The sequence below is a fragment of the Symsagittifera roscoffensis genome, chromosome 7, assembly GCF_963678635.1.
Source record: "Symsagittifera roscoffensis chromosome 7, txSymRosc1.1, whole genome shotgun sequence".
In the NCBI taxonomy this organism is placed as follows: Eukaryota; Metazoa; Xenacoelomorpha; order Acoela; family Convolutidae; genus Symsagittifera; species Symsagittifera roscoffensis.
The window spans coordinates 20,420,555-20,446,695 of NC_087068.1; the positions used below are offsets into that span (position 1 = coordinate 20,420,555).

The 26,141-nt window shown below is 37.0% G+C and overlaps 1 protein-coding gene across 2 annotated transcripts in view; it reads left to right on the top strand.

The window, feature by feature from the left end:
* Positions 1-6,020, top strand: part of LOC134851834 (protein scribble homolog) — a 363,789-nt gene extending 357,769 nt beyond the window's left edge. For both annotated transcript variants that reach the window (XM_063868094.1, XM_063868095.1), the window contains 4 exons: positions 338-511; positions 750-1,559; positions 2,796-3,935; positions 4,675-6,020. In XM_063868094.1, the coding sequence (XP_063724164.1) occupies positions 338-511; positions 750-1,559; positions 2,796-3,935; positions 4,675-5,253 (2,703 nt within the window). In that variant the 3' untranslated portion in view covers positions 5,254-6,020. The remainder of the gene's footprint in view (positions 1-337; positions 512-749; positions 1,560-2,795; positions 3,936-4,674) is intronic.
* The last annotated feature ends 20,121 nt before the right edge of the window (positions 6,021-26,141 follow it).

The window sequence follows — 26,141 nt, forward strand, 5'->3', positions numbered from 1 at the left end:
TTTTCCGTCTGTTTGCCTGCGACTTTTTTTTACTCAATGGTAGTAAAAAATTGAGCGATGAACGAGTATTCAATTTACTGAATGGTAATAATTACAGGCTAGCTTTTGGCCGTGTCTTTTCTATTCGATTTTTTTAATTAAAAGTCGATGAACGTAGTTCAGACTCTTAGATTGGTCGCTATGCTTTTTTCTTTGTTTTTTTTTCAGGAAAAGGAAATTTAAGATGCCTCTTTGAATTTTCGAACGAATTTTTTTTAAAAGACAAGTCAGTATTTTTTCTGTTTATTTGCGTTCATTGACTCTTTTCCAACCGTCTGTTGTCTATGTTTCTGATTAGTCTGGAGCGGGGTTGCGTAGACATGGGACCCCGCACCCACGTGACCTGAAATTGAGACATCAGGAGTTCTTGCAGAGAAATTCCATGCTGGCGGACGAGATAGAACAAGAAGACGAAGAAGATGACATGTTCGTCTCACATAAAAATAACCCATCTATACCAACACCACAAAGAGTAAGTAGGAATTGGTTGCTCTAACATTGTTGTAGTAGTTGCCTCGTCGAGAAACAGCGTTTTATTTTCATCTTATCGGTGTTTTGCCTGAAATGATTTCTGTTGCATTACGAGAAAATCATTTTTGTAGACGGAATAATAGCTCCAAAGCATTTTTCTCAAATCATAGATCTTATCTGAAATCATTTTTGTGTTCGATAATTTATTTTTAATTTCATTGAAAATTTTGTTGTTTTAGAGCAAAATTTTTGATGCCAAAATAGTACCTCCGACATTTGCACCTTTCAACGTTCATCACAGTAAAACAAACTCTCTTGGACAGCTCAAAAGCAATAGTACTGTCCCGCCCAATCTACCTGGGCTGAAATCAAGTGTCGCGACTAACCCACTAACAAACCCAGTTTCACTTGACAGTGAGGTATCATCTCGCTACAATAGCAACAGCAGTAGATTTTTTACTAATAATTCACCTAGCGGCCTCGCCAATTCATCGCGCAGTGGATCTAGCAGTGAGTTTGCAGCTATGAATAACCCACGACCTCTGCAGGGACACAATAAGCAGTATAGTGATTTGACAACTAATGCATCAATGGGTCCATGGACGGAAATTTCAAGCGGCGCTTGTGGGGTAGGGGCTGGGGTTAGTAAGATCAAAGATGCAGTTCCATTAGCACTGAAAGATGACGTAGACTTGATAATGACTGAAGAGGATATTACATGTGAAGATAGAGGCAACAGACTCTATCATGGTGGTGGGGGTGATGATGAAGATGAAGATGACGGAGGTTACAGTGAGTGTGGGGAAGGTAATGGCAATGACGTCATCACATCATATTCCACCGAGGACTCAATGGGGCTAAATGAGGGGTCATTGTTGGGTTATCAAGTGTCAATGGGCGATAAGTGGGATTGTGGGGGGCACTATGAGTGCATTAGGGACCCCAGTAGTAGTCTCAGTTTATTATCTCACCCTAAATCTCTGCCTCAGTCGCAGTCAGTGGCGTCGATGGGATTGGGATATGAACAGCAGGCGGCTCCTGTCCATCAGGCGAGTAATGTCAACAGAGCAGGCACTTATGCCTCTACTTTTTATCTCCCTCCCTCCTCCTCTTTGTCCTCATCTCAGTTTCCGCACCCAGTTTCAACCATCCACGTAAATACATTCTTTCTCTCATTTGTGTCTCTGTGCGCTACCGATAGCACATAGAAGACGCAGCATACTAGTACCTGCATTGCTATGTATCAATATTAAACCGGGCTTGGTTATTGGATTGTGCTGTTGTATGTTATGCTGCAGAAATGAAATAGTAAAGCGATGAACAGAGAAATGGGACTGCATAAGTTTTGACTGTTTCATGCACAGTAGTCAGTCTGCATATTTTATTAATCTAGGGGCGCATTTCTTTTAAGTGGTTTGTTTTTTTTCTTAATTTGGGACGGAAGTTGATGTCCAAATTTGCATAATTTCTGCATATGGTAAAATTGATTTGGGAAATATTACTCAAAAATATTAATTGATTTAATTACTCAGTTTTTCTTTAAAAAAAAAAAATGCTCAGAATGACATTTTAGGCAACCAAATAATTAAGTCAGGAAACAGATAAATTATTAAGAGTCAATGATCGTAGTATCGTAATATAGGTCGTGATGATTTTGTTTATTTTCAGGTAAGTTTGATTTTTCGCGGTTTTAACTTTTGATTTCTTATTAAGTTCAGTTCATTTTTCCTTCAGTTCAAAAAGAAGGCATACTCCACCATCGAACAACAATAGTAAAGGTCACGAAAAATGTTATTGACCTCTAGTTTCGTAAGTGGATTTTATATTTCAGTTTTCCCAGCGGAATAAAAACTTTATCGATTAATCCGGTTTTCTCAAATTGGTTAAATTTTATCAAAAAAAGTGTCAATCATAAATTGTATATCAATAATAAATCAATAATTTTAGTAATTCAAAGAGCTTTAAGGCCATCTATTTTATCTCGGAAAATCGAAAGTTTAGATTTTTTCAAAAAAAAATTTTTGTATTTTTTTTTCTGTTTACTTGCGTTCATTGACTCTTTTCCAACTGTCTATTGGCTACGATAATTTATTAGGGAAATACTCAATTTTCTATTAGAATGGAGGGATCCTTTTTCAACTGCTGAGAATAAAATTTGTTCGGCAGCCAAATGAGCTAAGTCAGGAAGTAGTCAAATTCTTTTTTTCCTGGATATAATAAGACACTGGAATTTCAACTTTCTGGTAAAATCTTCAATAATCTTTTAATTTTTTCTTTAACTTTAGACCCAAGGAATAATGGATGTTGTTAATGACGTCTCTGAAAGTTTGGCGCCTGGTGTCAGCCAGTTTGGTTCTAACCCAGGTAGACGTCGCTCTTCTCTCACGTCGCAGAACAATTCAGACAAGGATCTGAAATTCACCTCATCCACAATGAACAAAGCCTCTTCGCCATTATCAGTATCAACTCATACAAAGCCAGCCAGGTCAGGGGTTAGCTTTGCGGCAGATCTCCCCGAAGTCCAAGTTGCAGTTGAAACATGTCAAGTGTCTTTACATCGTCTTCACCCCAGCGAGAGTTTTGGGTTCTCACTAGCACCTTTGGACCCCCCGGGTGGAATATTTGTGACGAAAATAGCCCAGGACAACCCTGAAGCACCAGCATTAAGTCTTCTGTCAAAAAATGACAGGATTCTGAAGGTCAACGACCTGGTTATATCAGACGGTGTCCTGCAGCACCAACAAGTTGTAGACATACTCAAGGCTTCGATGGATGTGACCCTGACGATTGAAAGACATGTTACGACAGTTACAAACCAACCCGAGTCGCCTCCAATCTTGACAAATTTGACAAACACATCGCTTAACTCTTTTGCAACCGACATCAAACCAATTCCTGTGCTTAAAAAGACAAATCCCGTTTCCAGTAATCCAACTAAAGGCGATAAAGTTCGTAAAGCGGAAAAGATATCGGCATTCGGTGATGTTCAGAATCTTGACATCCACGACGACGATGAAGATGAATATGAGGATTCGACGAGTCATTACGAATCAGTCAATCCAGTTCCGTTTCCACAGATTCCAGAGTTTGAAGAAATTTCAGTCTCTAGGAATGTAACTGGAGGCAACTGGCCTTTCACCCTGGCAGCCGGGATTCCTTTCTGGGCTGCGTGGGAACTAACTTCATCAATCGATAATTTCCCAGCTGTCTATATATCATCAGTGCCCAAAAATTCCTTCGCAGATAGTAAGAATAGAAACACGGGATTGATTGTGGGCGATCAGGTGTTAGCAATCGAAGGTCATGACCTGTCGCGACCCGGAGTGACCCTACAGGATGGCTTAGACGTTTTAGTGGCACACGCGACTGTAAACTCAATAAAACTACTGGTCAAACATCCTCCGCCACCGCCTACTGGCTTGATGGTAAATGTCTAATTTCCGTTTCGTTCATTTCAAATGCAGTTTCTTTTTTATGGTGTAGTGTAAAGGCAACGTTACGGAAACTTTTAACAATTCTACTCGGTCCTTATGAAACCATTCATAGATACGCGGAAAAAATGAAGGGTCAATAAATGATGGCACTTATTGAGGTGGTGCCGTTTGTGGTTTTTAAGACTTCCAGTTTCAAAAGTTGAATTTGGTTTTCAGATTTGCCAGCGGAATAAAAATTTTACCTATTGATCCAGGTTTCTCAAATTTGGTGAAAAATCTGTCAATCACAAATTGTTCTGAAAAATCGAAGAGCTTTAACGATCTATTTTTTTCTTGGAAAATTGAAAGTTGAGATTTTTCCCAAAGCAAGTCTAATGTTTTTTTTTAGTTTACTAGCGTTCATTGACTGTTTTCCAACTGTCTGTTGGCGATGTTTTTTTCAGGCAATTCTAAAATTTCGACCTCACTTTGTTGTTTTTTTTTGCGGTATGACCTCTGAGCTCTTCTAAAGATCAGTTCAATTTCAATTGCTAAAAGGAAGGCAACTTACGCTCGCAGCAACGAAAGTACAAGTGACACGAAAAAACGTGAATGATTTTTTCGTTTACAAATTGGATTTCAATTTTCAGAATTCCTCGCGGAATAAAAATTTACCTTTTGATCCAGTTTTCTCAAATGAGAAAAGAGAAGAAAAACAATAGGAAAGTAAGTTGATTGGTTTGAATTTTAGGAGGTTGTGTTGGAGCCAGGTAATGAGAAGATAGGAATCAACATCCGTGGCGGTAAACCAGATCCCAGGACCAGCAATGGAGGCGGCGGTTCTTGGAACTCAATTGCAGTGGACACAGCAGTGTACATATCGGGGGTTTTGCCAATGCAAATCGCAGCCTTGGACGGAAGACTTAGGGCGGGACAGAGAATCTTGTCAGTCAATGGAGTTCACATGATCAACAAAACCCACGAAGAAGCAGTGCAGACGCTTAGATCCAGAGACCAGTACGGATATCTTAGAATCACAGTCTGTGAAGGCTTCAGTAAAGGTCACGGATCTGAAATTAGCTCAGGAGCAATGCAGTCACTTGGTTTCGTGAAGACACAGCCAGACACTGGCGAAGACAGTAATGCAAGCAGTAGTTGCTCAGAAGATGAGAACCAGAGAGACAACGAGTCCTTAGATTCAGAAGATGACGTCATTCAGCAGGGAGACCAGAGGCATGGATTCCCAGGCAAGAATCAAAGGCACACGAAGAGCAGTAGCTCGGATAACAGTAGAATAGGCCGGCACACGAATCTTTTCAACTTGTCATGACAAAAAAACGTGAACTGATTTCAAATATTTGAGTTTTAGATCCTTAATTCAGAAAATTGATCTTTTGAAGTTGCATTGAAGCTCAACATACCATCTTCACGGCATTGAAGTGTAAAATTGCGTGGAAGTTTGAAAAAATGTTACTTCTGAAGTTCGATGTCTTCTGAAATTTGTTTCATTGGTCTTTGTCTGGTTTTTATTCAATGGTGCTAAATAGGACTTAGCTTTGCCTGCTTCACCAATTGTATCCCAAAAGTGGACTAATAGTTGAATTTGGCCAATAGTTATCGTGAAGACTCCCCGATATTTTAAAACCTTCCTTGTGAAACCTCCCCTTTATTTCCAATGAATCACCAAATTTAGATTTAAAATATTATATTTATCAGCTGATGTCTTGAAGCTTACCTTTTATTCACTTATTTTTTTCTTCAAATTTAAAATGTTGGTGAATATTTTTGTAATGAACTGAACGGAATGTTTCAAAATCATTCACTAAAGTTGTGTTAAAGATGGCTCTGCTAATTGGGGGATTAAATCATCTTGATTATCATTCTGTTCAGTTTTACAAACGTGCGGCAATTTTTGTATACCAGCGATCGAATATGAGTATCGTTCACTTGTCTTCATAAAAATCAACTTGTCAACATTGTTTTTGACATAATTAACGACAAATTTTAATGTTAATATGATCTCGAGGCAGTGAACGAAGTCTTGCTCTTCGGTTTTGTAGTCTAAATCCTTATTTGTTTGTAGTATCAGAATAAATTATTCAGCTCATTCTTATTTAATTTAGTCCAGGTCAAGTACTGAGTCCACCAGGTTTTATTTCAATAAAGCAAATCAGGAAAATTTTGAACAAAAGGAAAGAAGACTCAATTCTCATATTCTGGTCTAATGAAGAAGCAAATTTTAAGGTTCTGAGAATGATGCACACCATGTATTCAAGTCATCTATGAAAAATGATGAAGCAAGAATTAGAGGAGCAAGCGCTATTTACACAAGCAAAGCTTGTGTTATAGTATGCACTCTTTTTTCCAACCTAAGTCGCAAATATTGTTGCGACAAAATGTGTTCACTTAAAAAGTGTTCATTTTGATCAATAACCAGCTATTGAGTACAGCCAATGCTAAGGATATTAGCACAGACTATTATATTACTCCTCTTGGAAATAGCACTTTAGCTTCAAGGTATCATGGATCTGTAGCGTAGAGGTAGGAAAAGAGACCCGCAACAAAATAAGACGGTTCGAACCTCTGCAGGGTCGGATGTTTTTAATGAACTTTTTCGTATACTAGCTAAAATGCGTCCGCTCTATAAATTGAGGCACGTTAAATGGTACTTAGCAATTATTTAGTCTCATAATTGGCGTTCGTTATTTAAGAAATAATGCAGACTCCAAGTTTTTCTCTTCAGTTTTTCCCAATAGCGTTATCGGTCAAATTTTGGGTTGTGTATGCGAAGTGCAACTTCGCCTCTGTGTCAAAAATGTACTTTTATAGTTGGTTGCGGTGCCAACTACTTATAAAATTCTGACCACTATGTTCGGATAAATTTAGAAATTGTTTCAATAAACGTAGTGAAGACACATCGAATACTGATTTTTTTGTTTTTTAATTTCAGGGCTCAGGCTCAACTTTTTTCTGGACTTATGGATGTTTTTTGTTTTTCGCCAGTTAGATTAGTCATGAGATTAGAATGTCTTTTCAGTAGATCTTTTTTTTGAGATATGTGCACTTCAAATTTCCGTTCGAATTAAAATTTCTGTCCATTTGGAAACAACTCCGATTTTTAGAACGTCCTTTTTGTTTTCTTTCTTTTTTTCTGTTTGAATTTTTTGTTCCTGAAATTTTTTTGATTAATAGGCCTTAAGTAATTTTGGCTTGTTACGGTTCTAAATAGTTATGGCTAATAGCTTTCAACCGTTTCGGCTTAGTCGCTTGCAATTGCTTTTCCTGAAGCTTAAAAAGGGTTCTGCTTTCTCAAAAAAGACTGTCAATGATAAAACTGTTTGAAACTGACAATTATAAAACCTTTTTAAAATTGAATGAGCTTTTTGCGAAAATAAAAATCGAGAAAAAACTGCACTAATTCAAATTTTCGTCGCTTTCATTGACATTTTCACAAGTTTCTGTTGGTTATTACACTAGCCAGCTGGAGAGCGTAGTGTGGTAGTACGAATCTTCTTTTTTTCTAACCTAAAATCTTGGGAATAATCTTGATCTGTACCATTGAAATTTTATAGCATATGTTCTCTGCTTTATTTGTGGCTAGTGTTTATGATAGACTTTTGTCGCATCACCGCAACAAACAAAACGACACCAATTGAAAAAGAAAAGGAATTATGTTTTTTTTTAGTCTGGTCGGTTATTATGCACAGCATGCGGCTACCTTTGTTCTTTATGTATATGGCCTTAATTCTGTATTGACAGCAACCGGTTATCCTTAATATTTTTGATTATAGCGTTCAGTCTAGATCGATTTATGCAGTTCTATTAAACTTCTTTTCTTCTTTTACTTCCAGCAAAAAAATAATTTTTTTTTGATTTTTAGACATTCAGTTTCACTATTTTTGTTCGCAAAACTAAAAATGACAAGAAAAAATAGCCGAATATTTCAACCACCGAAAAATCGATTTTCAAGATTTTAGCGACGGTTTTCACTGTTAGAAAAAATAATGATGAAATACAAAAAATTCTTTCGATAACCAAGTCATAGTCCCGCTGCTCTTCACTAAGTTTGTCTTTCACTTAATTGTACACTCAGTTTTAGCGTGTTTCTCTAGCGTGTTTTTTATCACTCTCTTTAACATTGCTCTCATATTTCAACCCATCAAAAGCTTCATCAATGCGTCTTTTCAAAACTGGAATATTGGCTGGGCGGCTTTCTGTAGAGACTCGGCTTTTTATCTCAGACCAAAGAGATAAAAGCAGTCTTTTTCATTGTGTTAAAAATGTCTTTGATTAATGTTACGCTTGCGATATCAAATCGCTTGCAATATCAAATCGCTTGCGATATCAAATCGCTTGCGATATCAAATCGTTTGCGATATCAAATTAGCAAGCATTATCAAATCGGAATGGAGAATTTTTTCGGGTTATTAATTAGTTTAACGAAATCAATTGAATCACTTGACATGCTCAGTGCTCTCCACCTGAAATGCTCAATTTAAAAAAAAATTATAATTTAACTTCTGAGTGGGTACTAGTTAATACGGTAGTTTCAGAAGTGACTTGAAACTTTGTCAATTTTTTTGGAAGTCCTTTTTTTTGGCTCAACTGGTGTCTGCTCAAAGACTGTCGTACTTGTTTCCGCTTTGTTATTTGTGTTTGGTTGCTAAATTGAATTTCAAATGTCTTGCTGGGTAAGTTTGCTTAGAATTCCTGCTTGAGAAAAACAGGCATTATGAAAGTGAAAGTTTTTTTTTTATTTTTTTTGAGACGCTTTGGAAAATTTCGATATTTTTTTTGCAAAAATTCGGTGTTTTTCTTAAAAATCTGTTGTCGATTTTTTTTCTCAAAAAAGGGTTTCCATAGAAATAACGCCTACATTCTTGTGTGCCTGCATACTTCCCTTGTCTTTTTTGCTTTCCCCTTTTGTCTACAGCCTTTGAAAATGTCTGTGGGCGAATTTTTGATAATTTTTCTAAAAAAATTTTCTGTTTTTCAAAAACTAACCTACCAAAACAAGATTTTGGTTTCAATGAATAGAAAGGATTTGAAAAACACCTCTCCATAAAAGGCGCCCAAATTTTTTTATATACATAAAATAGTCGAGTTATAGATTTTTTGACCGTTTTGTGAATTTTTTTAGTTTTTTTTTTTAAAACTAACCTCCAAACCTGAAGCTTCAATGGAGAATCGAGTTTTGCAAAGTTCCTTTTCATACGCAACTTCGCCCAAAAAATTATGGCTACCGCATAAATCAAACTTTGGATTTTGACCGTTTTTTTAAAAACTTTTTGGCTTTTCTCGAGAACTACCCTGCCAAACCCAGGTTTTTGGGTTCAATCGAATTAACAGATTGGACGAATTTTTTCTACAGAAGCGGCTACTCTTTAATTTTTTGTAAAAGAAAGGTTAGTTCTCTGAGAAAATTTCAAAATCTCAAAAGTTTTCCTCAATTATTTAAAAGAGAAACAATTAAATTTAGGGTCAAAGTCCAGTTTTTGAAGTTATGTATTTTGTCCCGAATCTGTATGACAAATCCAAAAAGCATCAAATACTTATCAGCAGCTGTAGCTGAGCCCTGGAAGTCCTTCACTAAGACATACAAATTTTTTGGTTCACCCAGTTTTTTTCAGCCTTTTTATTATTTTTACTTATGCTTTTTTATAATTCTGTTGGATCGCAAGTGCTGCGAAGCTCCACATCACCTCTGTGTAATTAGATACTTTTTGTCCTGCAATTTTTTCGCAATTATTTGCATATTTTGCCCGTGAAATTTTTGAAATTGATTCAATAACTGAAATGACTTTTACTGGCTTTGTTAGTAGCACGCTGGATCTCCCCAAAGCTTAAGCGTATTTTCTGCAGATAACAAATATAAATCATGTAACGAAAATGCTTGGAATCTATCAAAAATGAATACGTTTATTGTTCTCTGGGATTTTCTGTATGTTTTAGGTGCCTCACTTTGCTCTATTAGAAAAGGCTGCTCTTCAAAATGGTTTTTGTTTTTGTTTAATCTGCTTTATTTTTTCTTCCATGAACCTTTAAAAGTGTGGCTTTTTTATATTGCATGTGAAAAGAACGGCCCTTAGTACTCGTTGTGTGATTTGGATTTCTAAGAGTTACCTACATGTAGCCAACCCATAATGGTTGTAGCGAATATCCAACCGATTTACCGTTCGTTTTCAATAATTCCAAACCACCTCCCTGGGTTTTTTCTTGAAAAAATCTGGGATCGTTATATTTAATCTGGCAAAGTTTATTGAGTTCTTCGAGTCATGCTCTCACTCCTCGTAGTTATCATAAGTTGGCACTCAAGATGCGTTAAGAAAAGTTTTGGGTGGCTTGAAAACTTTGCTGCAAATGGATGTAGAAAACCAGCTCCAAAGGGGTACTCTTTGGGTGATCAGTGAATCGAGTCTTCCCTATGTTTTTCCATAATGCGGCTTACGCTTCCTCAAGTTAGATTGGATATTCAAACATCTATTTCAAAATTTCCAAGATAAATTGTACCAACAAAAATAATAATTTACTTTCATTTTATGAATAATTTGACGGATGAAGCACCAATTTGGGAGATTATCAAGAGATCTTTCGATATGTCGAGTAACGTCTCCTCAACGTTTACAAGGTAATGATTTGAATTGGTTGATCATAATCAGAATCACAACAAAAATCGCATTTCTTAAAACACTGAATTGAAAAAAAAATCGATATTTAGCGTCTACTAGGTATGATTTGGGTTTGTTGATTATAATCAGAGTCACAAAGGAAGTCGCGTTTTTTAAAACACTGAATTGAAAATAATTTGATATTTAGCGTACTCAGAATAAAAGCGTCCCAATGTTTGTGCATACTCCGCTCGGTTATCTCTCGGACTTTCTATTAATCGTGGTGTTTTGGTTTCAAACTTCAATAAAGTTTTTCTTGCCATTTCTCGACTGAAACCCAAGTTGGGAATCCAGTGTTTCTCAATGGAAGCTAGATTCTCCATGTAACTGCGTTCGATCGAGCATCCACCAGCTAAAAATTTTCTGTCTAGTTTTTCTAACTGTTCCGTTAGGGCTCGGGTCGCGTTAGATAAAATATTACACTGGCTTATGAGGTTTTCATCAAAGTTCCGTGTCAAAGTGGAAGTGAGGATAGACTCTGGGCTTCTGCCCAGGAGGATGATTCTGAAGTCCAGTTTCCATTTTTCTATGAGTTCGGCTAGCTGTACCAAATCTGGGATAGGAGCTACTTCTTTTGACCTGCAGTTCGGATATGACTGAGCGGCAGCTAGAAATCACGATCAAAATCAAAAATATGAAAAAGAAACCTTCATTAGTGGCTGAAATGACGTAAATTACTGTAAATGACAACATCACGCTCTAACTGGAGTTATCAAGGATTTGTAAAATATTGATACTCAAACAAGGATAGACTGTTGCTGTGCAAGTACCACAGAATGTTCCGACCGTTGAAAAAATAATATGTTCGGAACGTTTTTTTTTTCAAATTGAAGTCGTTTATTGCACGCGATGTGATGAAAAAACTATACAAACTTGTAGAGCGTTAGTAAATTAGGCATAATTGGCAATATTTAACTTAAAAATATTAAATATCAAACAATAATGAAAAAAAAAACATTACGAAGCGAAACGGAGCACAAGGCGCACAATTTAGTGTGTGGAGGTCTCTGGAACCCAAAGACAAGTTTTTTAACTGGTTAAAACTTTGTCAGAACGATCAAAAGACATGACCCAACGAAAAGATCAAAGAGAGCGTATTTATTGAAGAATCCGCTTACAGTTCACAAAATACACAGTTTGGCCTCGTAAGGAAAAAATCTTCATATTTGATAAATAATTTTAAGAAAATTTTTGAACGTTTTTTTTTGCCTAGTGTTAAATAAAGCTGTATTTTTTCCTGCAAAGCGCTAAATAGTTTTTTTTGATAAAAAATATCTTTTTAGCCATAAACTCTCAGATAATGAAAGTTACTCGATCGCTTTACACGCTTGAAACTAGACTAAAATTCAAAAATTCAAACCGGTTTTTCACGACACTAGCACAACTTTTTGAAACTTTAAGACGTTGTTCAAATCACGACTAAAAAGGCCTTAATTTGATATATCACTTGACTCATTCGTATGGATTTTAGTGGTACCTGATTAGTGGAAAAAAATGAAACACACCCGAATCGAAAGTGCCTGCACATTTTCAATGGTGACAACAATAACTGAAATTAAACAATGAAAAAACTTCATTGTAAAACAAACTCACAACCACACTTCAGATTACAAAATGTAACCACTACTTTGTTTTTGTTGGTAGAACTTATCAGAACCTTCAAAATAATTTCCCACTTTTTGCCACAAACTAAGAACGTAGTTGGATATCGCGATATTTCGCGAAATGCCAAATCACGAAATGAGATCTTAATACGCGGTTAATTTTTCTTATATGGTGAGAGTTATTTTTTATCGTTCTTTTATTCAATATTTGATTTAAACCTTGTTTTGCTGCCCATCAGTGAAAAAAGGCTTTTTTCATTCTGAAATTTAACTGATTGGTTAAAATAAAAAAATGACTTTAATCTAAATTTGGCACTAATTTTATCATTGCTGTCTAATAGTTCTTGCATCTTGCACTACTATATACTTAATACGTTTTATGCAAGATGCAAATTTTGAGAGATTAATTATGAAAAACACACAAGTTGTTAAATTAGATCAATTTTATTCCAGATTAAGGCGGAAGTAAGTTAAAGCCACTTTTCAAGGACCAGTTTATTTGTTGTCCGGCTAACCCAGTCTCGATATATTTTAACCGTCTCGAGCCAAGCTTGCTATGTTTCGGCTTTGTTAGACCAAAGGAAAGTTCGATCAAAACAAAACATTTCGCCGAGTTTCGACTAGCTTTTTCATCAAAAGTAAATTCGACTAAGAAAACATTTTTTTGACCCTGATCAACTGATGAGCAACAACTTTCGAACGTTTAATCAAGTATTATTTTCCACGAAAAAGATTCGACCGAGTAAATGCTTTGTGACTAAGTCGAATCAAGAAAAAACCGAGTACATTCTTTATGACCAAGTTCAACCAAAAAAAAACCACCCGAATAATTCAAGCCGACTGATATAATCTCATTTAAAAAAAAACAAGAAAAAAATTGAGAAATTTTCCGTAAATTTTTTAAATTCAAAGTTGAGTTCGACTATACGTTTCAATTAACCCAACTTTAGGTTTCAGCTGTATGTTTTGACCGAATCGACAAAACATGACCCGTCTTTTAAATAAACTTTCGAATTTTAAAGAAAAAAGTGGCCTTAAAGCTTTTTGAGTTTCTAGATTCATTTATGATTGAACAGTTTTGACAAAATTAACGAAAATTGAAAAAACTGCACAGAAGGTAAGTTTTTTTTATTTCGCTGGGACATCTGACAATTATAGTCTGTTTTCGAAAATAAAAATTGATCATGTTTTAGCTACATGTACACTTTCTCTGTTCAATAAAGAATTTTGCTTTCATTTTAATGAAGGAAATAACCTAAACTGAAAACTAACTCTATAGTCAAACCGCAAAACTTTTGTCCCTACTTTTAAAGACTTTTGCTCGGAGTTGTTTATTTTCTCTGTTTATCTTATTTAATACTTTGCTAATATTGTGCAAGTTAAATCCCTTTGTATTTCTTAGTATATCATCTGGGGCATGATTTTTTCGTTTTTCTTAGGTTGAAAGTTTCATTCATCAATTTGTTAAAGCAAACACTATTCCATAGACCTAGAAAAGAAAACTCAGAGCGTTGCTCTGATACGAGCAATTTTGTGTGATTTGCTGTCGATAGAATCGAAAATGCTTTCATTTGATTTTTGTTCCGACTTTCGATACGAAAGTAACGGAAAATTTGTGCTCGGGATGTTTTTTTTTCTTCAGACAATGTTCGACTTTTTAACTAGCCAATTTTGACGGAATCTTATTTAAAAAACCATTCAAAAGCTATTGTTGTCTTGAGCTTAAATTTGGAAAGATATTGCACCTGTGATCATTTTTTGTAAGGTTATGGGGGTTTAAACATTGCCATTTTGGGTAATTTGGGACAATTAACGCACGATATATTTCGCGCTATTAACGCGAAAGCGGAGATTTAATCCGTCTTAGAAATTGTTCCAAAGAAGAATATTTGCCATAGTTGATTTGTTATAAGGAGCAAAATCTATTCTTTTGTTGTTTATATGGCGTGTGGGGGTGATTTTCATAGAAAAAATTTCAAATAAAAAAAAAATTTCATTTTTTTTATTATATTTAATTTGTTGATGCTCTTTATTTTATGTTATTACTGCTCCATAAACCTTACAAGGCAGTCGGAACATTCAGGGCTTTGCCCTGATACGAGCATTGTTGTACTTTATTTTGAAGCTGAAATTGGTAGGTTCAAACGCTCTTTCACAAATTGAAAAGCTATGTATAATTGCAAACTTGTATAATTTCGAATTGTAAACGGTCTGGCAACAAGAATGGACAAGCTCTGTCATAGAATTTGCTACAAGCCCGGGTTGAATTCCACTCAAGAAAATTTTAATGGTTTTAAAATCTCGTTTAGCAGTTCCAATTGTTATTTACTTTCTTTTGAAGAACTGAAAGAACAAAAACCATAAAGGAAGAATTGCTTCCATAGACATTCTCAATGTTGGGGGCTGGTGACAGTTTTCAAATGGAGGTTTATTGTGGAACTTGACAAATTTTCGAATAAATGTAAGAAAAATATACCCGGTCCTGCGAGGTTTAAAAACAAAACTTCTCCTTGATAGCCATCGACACTGCTTTTGAGCTTCTTCAGCGTCTTTCCATCTTTAAGAACAGTTCCTTGAAATCCACAGCTAATCATCTTAGCCAATGTAGGTGGTTCATGATAGCAGAATTTTCTGTCAGTGCAAACAGTGTTGAATGCAGTTTTCAGTAGATGATGACCGGTTCCTTCAAGGCCAGCCACAAAAATAATCTTGGGCTTCGAATGGAAAACTGTTTTGTTCACAAACGCGTGATTAACTCGAAGTTGTTCATCCTCTGACTCGAAACTCCTCAGTTTGACTCTTCTCGATAAATTGCGCTTATTTATAAACTTTGTTACATTCAGCGAACTGTAATTGCCTAGCAAACAGAGTCGCCAGTTATGTAACCACGTCATTTCGTCGAGGTAGCTAGTATCCGATAGATCAAACTGGCAAAATACTGCTTCGTTTTCTTATAATTTTTGCAAATACAGTGGAACACCTGCCTTACAGGTCTACAGTTTTTTTCGCGATTTCGCAAAATAGTTATTGCTTAAAGTTGTACAATTTAGTTAAAGGTCCACAATTTTTCCGCGATCCCGCAAAAAATAGTTAAAACGTTTTTGAAAATGTATTATATAAAACGCCACTTTAGAATTCTGGTTTTATTAAATACTAATTATGCGGTAAATTTAAATAAAGATGTGGATACAAGACTTATTTTTTGAATCAATCTATCAAAAATTGCCCAAGATGGCGCTCAAAAACTTGCACGCCTTCAAAACATCTTAATAAAAATACTATCACAAATATTTATCTTTTCATAATCGAATGTTCTTTCTAAACTCATTAAGATCCGTTTCAGCCCAACCTGTGGATAAATCATAATTTACATCTGATAATTTCAGAGGCCTGAGCTATCGTAATGTCGTTTTCGCATCTTTACCGATCCATGTTTTGCGAGCAATCAGTCCTCGTAAAATTGATCTGACCAGAGCTTGAGATATACTTTTTAACATCTAGATAGAATTCTGGAATAAAATAAGCAAATAAAGTGTAAATTATAATATTGAAAAACATCAAAATGTAAAACAGACATGGAGTTCTACTGATTTTCATTTCGCAGGCCCTGCGTGAATCCAATGACCTGAAGTTTAAATATTCAAGTGATAGTGATTTTTTCCAAATTTAGATTTTTCGAGAGTTTGACTTTTTTGACTTGAGCTTGACATCAGAGTTTGATTTTTTGCACAGTTTGACTTGTAGTTGACTTCCAGAGTATGATTGTTTTTTTTTGAGTTTGATTTGTATTTTTTCCAGACTTTTACTTGTATAGCCCTCGTGGGCTCTAAGACAACCGTTTATCGTTGTATACTTTTTTACGTTATAATATTAGATTTTCTAATCTTCTATTAAAGCACTGAATGTTACAAATTTCGTCGAAACTTCGTCAATTTTATCACCAGCGATTCAAATTGCATTCTCATATACATTTCCTTGCTGCTTACTTAAAGCATTTTGCCTTTTAGCTTCTCGAATGATCAGGTTCGAATAAAATGAGATTGATTCAAGGAATTTAAAATTGAAAGCAAAGTCAGTTTTCGTTTTCAATGGTCGTCGGAAAATTTGAAACACCATGTTTTTCATTTAATGTCAACCAAATGTTCTGATAACAATTAAAATCAAACTAAAATTGCGAATACATTTTGTTCGATGAAATTTTTCTTTTAGGCGAAACGCATTAAAGTGAAACTTAGAGGGTGCTATTATCAAGCGCGAAGGATCGAATGGGCGAAAAACTCGAGGTGAAGGATCGAAAAAAAAGTTAAACGAAAGTCAGTTTTTACGAAGAATCCATTGCCATTCAATTAAGATGAATTAAATGAAGCAATATTTTTTGGTTTTTTCTTGAAGAAACCCTTGAAATATAACAACTGTTCCAATTCGGCGGCAGTCAGTGACAATTTGAAAACTTTGCATATTTCTGCCGTTTTATATTGGCCAATATCAGTTTTAAGTCCCTGGAAATGTTAACTTTCTTTCAGATTTTCACGCTTTCTTTCCACATTTCAGATTGCTGAAAACTGATTGGCTGATTTTTATTTTCGCGCATTCAGTGCTTCGCGTAAGAGGGAATCTATCGTTTATGATAGATAACCTAGGCTGCTGATAGTTCTGCCACAAAGTCTAAGTCAAGTTAGAGTTTTCGGTAAAATAACGCTAAAACTTTTTATTGACTTTTTGACTCTAAGCTTGGTGGAATCCATCATACGCAAAGGACCGAATGCGCGAAAATAAAAATCAGCCAATAAGATTTCAGTTATGTGAAATTTGGAAAAAAAGGTGAAAATCTGAAAGAAAATAAACATTTCTAGGGACTTAATATTGGTCTTGGCCGAATATAAAAACGGCAGAAATATGTCACTAACCACCGCCGAATTGGAACAAATTTTATATTTCAAGGTTTTCGTTATGAAAGAAGCAAATATTGCTTCATTCAATTCAATTTAATTGAATGGCGATTGATTCTTTGTAAAAGTTGACTTTGGGCTAACTTTCTTTTCGGCCCTTCGCCCACGAGTTTTTAGCCCATTCGGTCCTTCGCGCATGAGAATAGCCCCACCATAAACATCTAGAGATCAAAGCCTTGCTAATTTAATTTTCAATTTTTAATGCAAATTTTTCTGAAACCGGGAACCTGCACTGTCAGTTGGAGGTAACTGGTTGTCCCTGCCTAAAAAAATGGTTCCAACTTCAAATTTTTCACACAACTAGATAAGTTTGAGAATTCACAGCGGCTGAAAATGGCCTTGAAATGGTCACTAAATTGAGAAGCGTGTGCTAAACTGTTGTCAATATAAATTGATGGAACGGTTCACGACTTCCCGGGTTTTATAGCCGGAGGAAAGTTTTCGGTTCCTGCCAGGAACTTACAGAGTCTAGAACAATCCAGCTTTTTTTTGCAGCAGCCATTCAAAAACCCTGCCATGAAGGCTAAGATTTAAAAATCTTCAAAAACCAGGGCTGGACACCTGCTAGGAAGCCTTTTAGGAAATCAGCTAATTTTTACAAAAAATTTTGATAGTTCTTTTTTGCAGACGCCAGATCATTTTTAAGCCCAAACAAACATTTAAGAAAATGGTTGTGTAATTTTTTGTGTATGAGGTAGTCCAGACTTATTTTTCTACACACACACACACACACACACACACACACACACACACGCACAACACACACACACACTCACTAACACACACAGCACACACACACTGACTCTCTCTCACACACACACACAAAAGAATGCGAACTACCGTTTCCTGTGCAGCCAGATTTAGTTTCTTTGATTTTGTAAGCCTAAACACGATAGATATTGTTCCACAATTTTGAAAAAAAAATAGAGTAGAAGCTATCTAGTGTAGAAGCTTCTACTCTTTTTTATAGAGTAGAAGCTATCTAGCCACATAAAAAGGTTACCTTTTTGTTGTAATTTCTGATTTCATTTTAAATGGCAAATCTACAAGTGCAATTAACTGAGAGAATCTTACCAATTAGTCTATGGGTTTTCTCAAGTCTGCATAAACTTGGTTGTTTTTATTTTCGAGCAGATTAAAAAAAGTCGAACAAAAGCTTCATGGTATTCGCAAAATTCGTTTTTTTTTTTTGCGAAAATCTTTGAAAACCAGCCTTGGACTTTCAGATTGCTCCAGGATTTCCTGGGTAATCCCTGCAAGACTTTGACATGGAATTTCCACTGGCCAGGCCTGGCTCCAAGGATGGCCCCAGTGATGGACTCCTAATGGGCAGGCGACCCGGATGCGTACATAGCCTGTACGTTAGACTATCTGTTTTGGCCATACAGGTTAATTCTACTCCTCAGTCGAGCCTCCATTTGTAGATTCAATACTATAATCAAAAGTATCATCATATCAATTAGAATCGAAATTTTGCGTGGTTAAACTAAAGAAAATGACAGAAGACTAACCAGTGGGCAATTTGTCTGCTTGCAAGTTCACATATCAATTACACAACTTAATCAAAAGCGTGATTGTTTTGATATTCATGATTCGAAGTATGGTTTTCGCTTTTTCAACCTGTTAAAGCCAGAAAAGAAGAACATTAAGCGATCTTTACAAGTCCTAGCATGTTTTTTTTTTTATAAATTGATTCGTACAAAATATCCAGTATAATGATCTTCCACATTCATTAATTTTTGATATCTTGGAAAAATCTTCGAAAATCTTGATTAATTATCAAAGAAATTTATAGTTGTTTTGGCAAGTTTTTGCCAAAAAATCTAGGAAGATATCAAAGATTCTTCAAGAAAAATCCAAATTCTTGAAGAAAAAAAAAATTTCTTACATATTTTCGACTACTTGCAAAAAATAAGCAATTTTACTTTCAAAAAATTCCTAAATTTGAAAATTTTGCGACTAATTTGTTCAACATTTACTTAGGACTGTCTGAAAAAAAAGAAAACCTTTTTTCGGAAATCACGGTTATAAAACAAAACAAAGCATCCCGCACTGAAGTTTCATGGATAATAATCGATTATATTGGATTTTTATTGTCAGTCTCTATAAAATAACAAAAATAATCGATTATAATCGATTGAAAATGGATTATAATGATAATATTTTTTAAAGCAATAAAATCCCAATATAATCTATTATAATCGATTATAATCGATTATTTTCAAAAAAAATTTCGAAAGAAAAATAATCCATTTTAATCAATTATAATGGATTATAATCTATTTATTCAAATATTTTTTTGTGTTGTTTTCATTTTTTCATAATTTTGTTAAACTTAAGTTAGTTATTTTGTTTTAATTTCTTTTCGCTTAAATTCTTTTTTTCCTATTTTCAATCGAGTTATTGAAAAATTATAAAAAGTTACCTATAGATCGCACACCAACCCCCCCCCCCACCTCTTACTAGAATTGATGTGCCCCCTCACCTCTTACTAGAGTTGATGTCCCTTACTAGAGTTAGATGTCCCCTAACTAGAGAGAGAGAGAGGGGGCACGTCGTGGTTGGGGGTTTCGTGGGGGGATGGGTTACGTGAGGGGGTTACGTCGTGGGTTGGGGGGGGGGGGGGTACGTTGGGGGGGGGGGGGGGTGGTTGGATGTTGGATACGTTGAGGGGGTACGTTGGGGGGAGGGAGTACGTTGCCGGGGGGGTAAGTTGGGGAGGGGAGGTGGGGTTGTTGACGTGAAGAGCTGGTCAAAAATGCTGTTTTTGGGCACTTTTTGGAAAATTACTACATATTGGTCGCCCCTGGATGAACGTGTTCGTTCGAATTTTGCAGAAAGTTGCAGAAATTAGAGTCATTATTTACAAAATTTATTCAATTTTCATGGATTTTATGTACAAAAAATAATCCATTATATTGAAAACAAAAATGGATTATAATCGGTTATAATGGATTATAATGGATTTAAATTTTTCCAAAATAATCGATTATAATCGATTAAAAATCCATTATGTGGTCTAAATTTGACATGATAATCGATTATATTGACAAAATTTTAGTCAACGAAAATCCATTATAATCGATTATTATCCATGAAACTTCGGTGCGGGATTTCAAAACTAAGCTAGATGTGATTATAACTGAATCAACAATCAATGAAACTTTGAGCATAACAATAATCATCAGACTAAAATTCGTTTTAAAAAAAAAACAAAATCAACGAATAAAGCAAAATAACTCATCGGGTTTTGCAAGTGAAAAACTGTAGAAAAAACCGATGACTGCCAGTTTAATGGGTATTTGTGGAAGATTCGACAAAACTATGCCAGAACGAATGATCATCAGACTGAAATTCAGTTTTTAAACTAAAGAATTTAAAATTATTTGGATCATTACTAGTCGTGAAGCAGTTTTAGGTCATAAAGTAAACATTCATAAAACAAATAGTAGTTAAACTCATCGAATTAAGCGCATAAAAATCACAGAAATAGCTAACAATCATCAGCTATTATTCATCAGCTAACAATTATCAGCCAAAAATTATTACAATTCTTATCAAAAAAATTCATTACCTAACATTTTCTATAGATGCTTAAATCTAACAACCTAATCAAAAACAATTACAGTTCAGTTGGTTATTGGAGCCAAAGTAGATGAACCAAAATGAAGATTTATTTTAAACAAAAAAATATTTATTCTTAAAAATATTTTAAAATTTTCTATCGTAAACACTGTTTTGATGTTGTTGCTGATGTTTCGCAGAAGTTTGATAAACTGTTAGCTCAACAAAACGATATGAAATGTTTTAGAAACAAAAATATTTTATTTTCATGGATGTCTTCAAAGATTTTGAAAAAATATTTAATTCTTCTGTTGAGCTGCAGGAGCCATAATACATGTTTTTGAGGATAAATTTATAATAACTGAAAGCTAAAATACCTTATAAAAAGTCAGAAAAAATTGAAAGTTGATTGCTATCTTTGTAAAATCTTCCAGAATATTGACGATTATCAAGATGAATAGACATGGGCGCTTACGATTAATGGTCAGGGGAAGCCATTTGACCACACAATTCTGAAATTTTTTGACGATACTGTCTCATAACATATTCAATGATAAAGCTAATGCGACTCCATTCGCAGCAAATGCATTAAAAATAACAATGATGGTAACATTTGAAGAAAAACGGTAACGCTAATCTCGCTAATCTCGCTAATCTCTAAACGAAAATAATTGCATCCAAATTCGTAAATTAATGAGATATTTATCGGTAAATAACTCAAGCAATAGATAAATTTCGGTATTTTTCTATTGATCAGGACATCATACAATATTTTTAGCATCTGACCGTTTTTGGTACAAATCGGCGCAAGCTAGCCACAAGAACCGGTCGGTAATGTCCTTGAGACAAATTGCTCTTTTTGGCGGTCAACCTTAATCAAGGCTGAACCAAATTAGAACCAAAAAACAGTTAAAATAGGATGTAACCCCCGTTTTTTGTATATTAATACATGGGCAGGTGGGGGACTCGAACCTACGTCAACTGTTAACCTATATAATCGGCGTTATGGTAGCTTAGGCCACTCGGCCAACTGAGCTTATTTTATATGCATCTATACTTGTTTTATTCTACATTTGCATTGCAACATCCTCCCCCCCTGAAGAAGGAAGAACCGGAGCGAGCTTAACGGTCGGCCGCGTGACTTCACGGGTTGCGGTCCTGACAAGGGCGGATCGGGCGCAACCGTCCTGTCCGTAGTTTAGCTTGACGATTCGGGCGAGAGGGTAGTACCCACGCGGACTATCGGGCTCAATCACCCACACGAGATCGCCTGTTTTAAGAGTGAAGTCAGAATGAGTGTGCCACTTGACACGCTTATTCAGCGAGGGAACATATTCTCGAAGCCAACGAGACCAAATCGCGTTAGCATATGACTGCGCTCGCACGTACCTTTTCTTGTGATCGAAGTGCTCCCCGGGTAAAAGCGAAGGAAAGCTTGTGGCATGTTGTCCAAGCAAAAAATGGTTTGGGGTTAACGCTTCTAACTCACGTGAATCGGTACTAACGGGAGTGATTGGCCTCGAATTCAAAGCCTGTTCAACTAAGCAGAGTGTTGTTCCTAACACCTCTTCAGTGACTCGCCTACTGCCTAGGATATCGTACAGCACGCGCTTCACGCTTCGGACGAGGCGTTCCCAGGAGCCGCCATGATGAGGTGCGCCTGGCGGGTTAAATTTCCAAGTAACACCTTTATGTGCAAAAATGGTCGGAGCCATGCCATTCCAGCTCTTGATGCAGGCAAGTAATTCCTTTTCCGCACCAACGAAGTTCGTGCCATTATCCGACCAGATTGTGCTTGGCGGACCACGGCGCGCAACGAACCGTTCAATGCCCATGACACACGAACTGGTGTCCAGAGATGGTACAATCTCAAGGTGTACAGCCCTGGTGGTGAGGCAAGTAAAAAGAAATCCCCATCTTTTTTCCGTGCTTCTGCGAACCGGAACGTAAAGCGGTCCAAAGTAATCCACACCCGTATGATTGAAGGGTGGTTGCTTGTATCCGAGACGTTCGACCGGTAAATCGGACATAATTGGCTGGATGGTGCTTGCTTTGCGTTTACGGCATGTCACACATTGATTTTCGATAGACCGAAGTAGTCGACGCAACCCAAGTATTGCATATTTCATATTTAAAACGGAGCGCATGTAATCTAATCCTTGATGAAAATGCTTATGGTGGAGGCTGCGGGCCAACAAACGAACTCAGGTATGTCGGGCGTCGAGTATTATTGGGTGCTTAGTATCAAACTCGGTATCCACTAAGCGCACAATCCGTCCGGTGGAACGAATGATTCCAGCGGGACCGATAAATGGCGAGTATGTGGCAATTTTACTACTATTCTTAATAGGTTTGCCAGCGGTGAGTGTTTTTAACTCAACGGGAAAAGATTCCATCTGAGCAAGATGAATCAGTTTGCTTTCTGCAATATCAAGTTCAGTGGGGTCGGTGATTCGTAAGTCCTTACCACGAAAATGCTTATGTGAAGGCAACATCCTCAACATAAAAGCGACTACTCGTTTATATCTTGTAAAGGAACTGAACCTTTCCCAATTGAACCCGTGTTCGGGATGTTTGATTGATGTGACATCGTTGACGAAGGAAGATGATGTCTCCAAGCAATTATCAACATCTCAAGAAGGACCCTTCAAACGAATTTTATTGATTACACGTTCGTCGGGTATAAACGGCCAATCAGTAGTCCTGAGAATGCTCGGACCAATAACCCAGCTGCTATCCTTGAGGGCTTCCGAAGAAATCCCCCGCGTACCGGTATCAGCTGGATTATCGCCGCTCAGAACATGGTGCCACTCATCAATAGTGGTCGACTCGAGGATTTCGCCGACACGATTAGCGACGAATACAGGTAATTTTTCAGTGGAGTTTAGCCACTGCAAAACTGTTGTACTATCTGTCCACATAAAGACATGATTAATAGAGACGGTAAGGGCGGTCAGTATATCATCTTTTAGTCGTGTGGCGAGCAGAGCAGCTTGAAGCTCTAGCTTCGGTATAGATAGCGCTTTCATGGGCGCAACGCGAGCTTTACCAAAGATGAAGGATATTTGAGTTTTATGCGAGCTCGCGAGTCGCGCACGCAAAAATCCAACAGCACAGAAAACGTCCTGCGAGCTATCACCGAACATGTGGAGCTCAATTTGATCAACAAGCTCTGTGAAGTAACAACGGGGAATAGTCAATTGCCCTAAGAGAGGGAGACCGGAGTGCCATTCGAGAAACTTATCTCTTATGTCTTCTGGCAATTCGTCGTCCCAACTTTGACCACTGATTTTCCAAATATCTTTCAGTAAAAGACGGGCCCTAACTGTGTATGGAGCTACTAACCCAACAGGGTCAAACACAGAAGAGACGAAACTCAAGACGGTTCGTTGAGTTATTGCTTTATCGAGAGGACGATCCACGCCTCTGCTAACAACCAATGTGTCTTTCACATGGTCCCACTTAAGACCTAAGACGTGTGATGATTGTTCGGCACCGTTACAAATTTCCTTGATGGGTGAAGATGAGGTTTCGGTTTCCTCGGGGTTCATTGCTGAAGTGATTTCATCAGCATTACTGACAAATTTAGTCAAATTAAATCCTCCCAATTTTAGTAAGGAAACCAAATCGCGACTAGTTTTAATTGCTTGGGTAACGTTCTCGAATGAATCCAAGTAATCGTCCATGTAAAATTTTTCATTTACGACTGAGGCGGCCTCAGGGTATGTGGACATATTATCAGTTGCTGTTTTTCGCAACGCGAAATTGGCGCACGTAGGCGAATCACGTGCGCCGAATATATGGCGAGTGTACTGATGAACTACCACATCAGAAGTGGTATCCTCCCGCCACAAAAAACGGAGCGAAATTTGATCGCGGGCAAGGACTCCTACCTGGAGGAACATACCCTCTATATCCGCGGAGACGGCGTACTTATGTTGACGGAATCGCAAAAGCACAAAAATTAAATTTTGGAGTAGGTCAGGACCCACCAATAAGGACTTATTTAAGGATGTGCCATGAAACTTAGAAGCCCCATTAAGGACTCGGCGCACCTTACCCGGCTTATTCGGATTTACGACGGGATGGTGCGGAAGATACCACTCGCGATCGGAACGCTTACGTGGATCATGCGGTTCGACGGTAACGACATAGCCTTTCCTAATGTCCTCTCTAATTGTTTCTGCGTATCTTTCGCGCAGCTCAGGGTCTTTACTTAACCTTCTCTCCAATGATTTAAATTGGGCGAGTGACGAGTAATAATTGTTTGGTAGACTGACATTACTATCAATCCAAAGCATAGGCACAATGTATCTTTCGCCATTGTGAACGGTTTCAGAATTGAGGATGGATAAAGCATGTTTATCCGCGGCGGAACGGGCATCGACTTGTTTGAAAGCACCATACGATTCCAACTCGTACCAGGATTTTATCTGGTCGGTCAGAGAAGAATCTTCAACAACACACTTGAAACACGAAGAAGTAGAATTACCGGACGGCGGCAACGGACCACTTAAGACCCAACCTATCGGTAGGCGAACGGAACACGGTGAGTTTTTATCATCTCCCAAGATGAACTCAATGGGTCTAACGGCGTGGTAGTAGTCTTGTCCGATAATAACTTCAACGTCCTCATAAGTATATTGAATGGGCTTAATAGGTGCTAATTGTGGATATTTATTCTGCAAATCAGCAATATTGATTAATTCGGAACCAATACGAATACTGTCTTTAACATATGCACAGAGAGAAAATACGAAATCACTATTATTCGGCTAGGAGGAAACTGTAAACTTGACCCTCTGAGTCTCAACAACGGTGGTCGAATTGAAACCACTAATTGACAAGTTAACGGGCTCCCCTATTAAGCCGAGACGGTTTACGAGTGACGAAGACACCCAGGAGTGAGTCGATGCACTATCACAAAGAACCAACGTCAGGAGACTGGTTACATCCGAGGATACACCAAGTGTTGCAATTGGCAACAACCCTTTAGAAGATTCAATGTCAAGTACATCACTAACAGCGGCATGGGTGGAAGTGTTTGTATTCTCCTTGGATTTGTTTGTTCCAGCCTTATTCGAGACATTTGAATTTTCCTTCCGAGGAAATATTCTTTCGGCTCCATGGAGCAAGACATTATGTGTGCTATCACACTCTGGCTTCGGGCACTTTTTTGCTCTAGAACATTGCCGGAAACTATGATTGCCATTGAGGCAAGCGAAACAAAGTTTCTGTTCAGCTACGTATTTTGCTCGCTGAGTAGCATTGTTTTCCTTAAAAACAGCACAATTCCACAATGCATGACTACCCTTACACAAAACGCACGGCGGAAACTTAGACTTATCCTGAGACTTATCCTGAGCCTTACTAGTTACCTGGCTATTGGCTGCAAAAACTTTGGTTGTTTTTGGTTTAACCGGTTCTTCATTT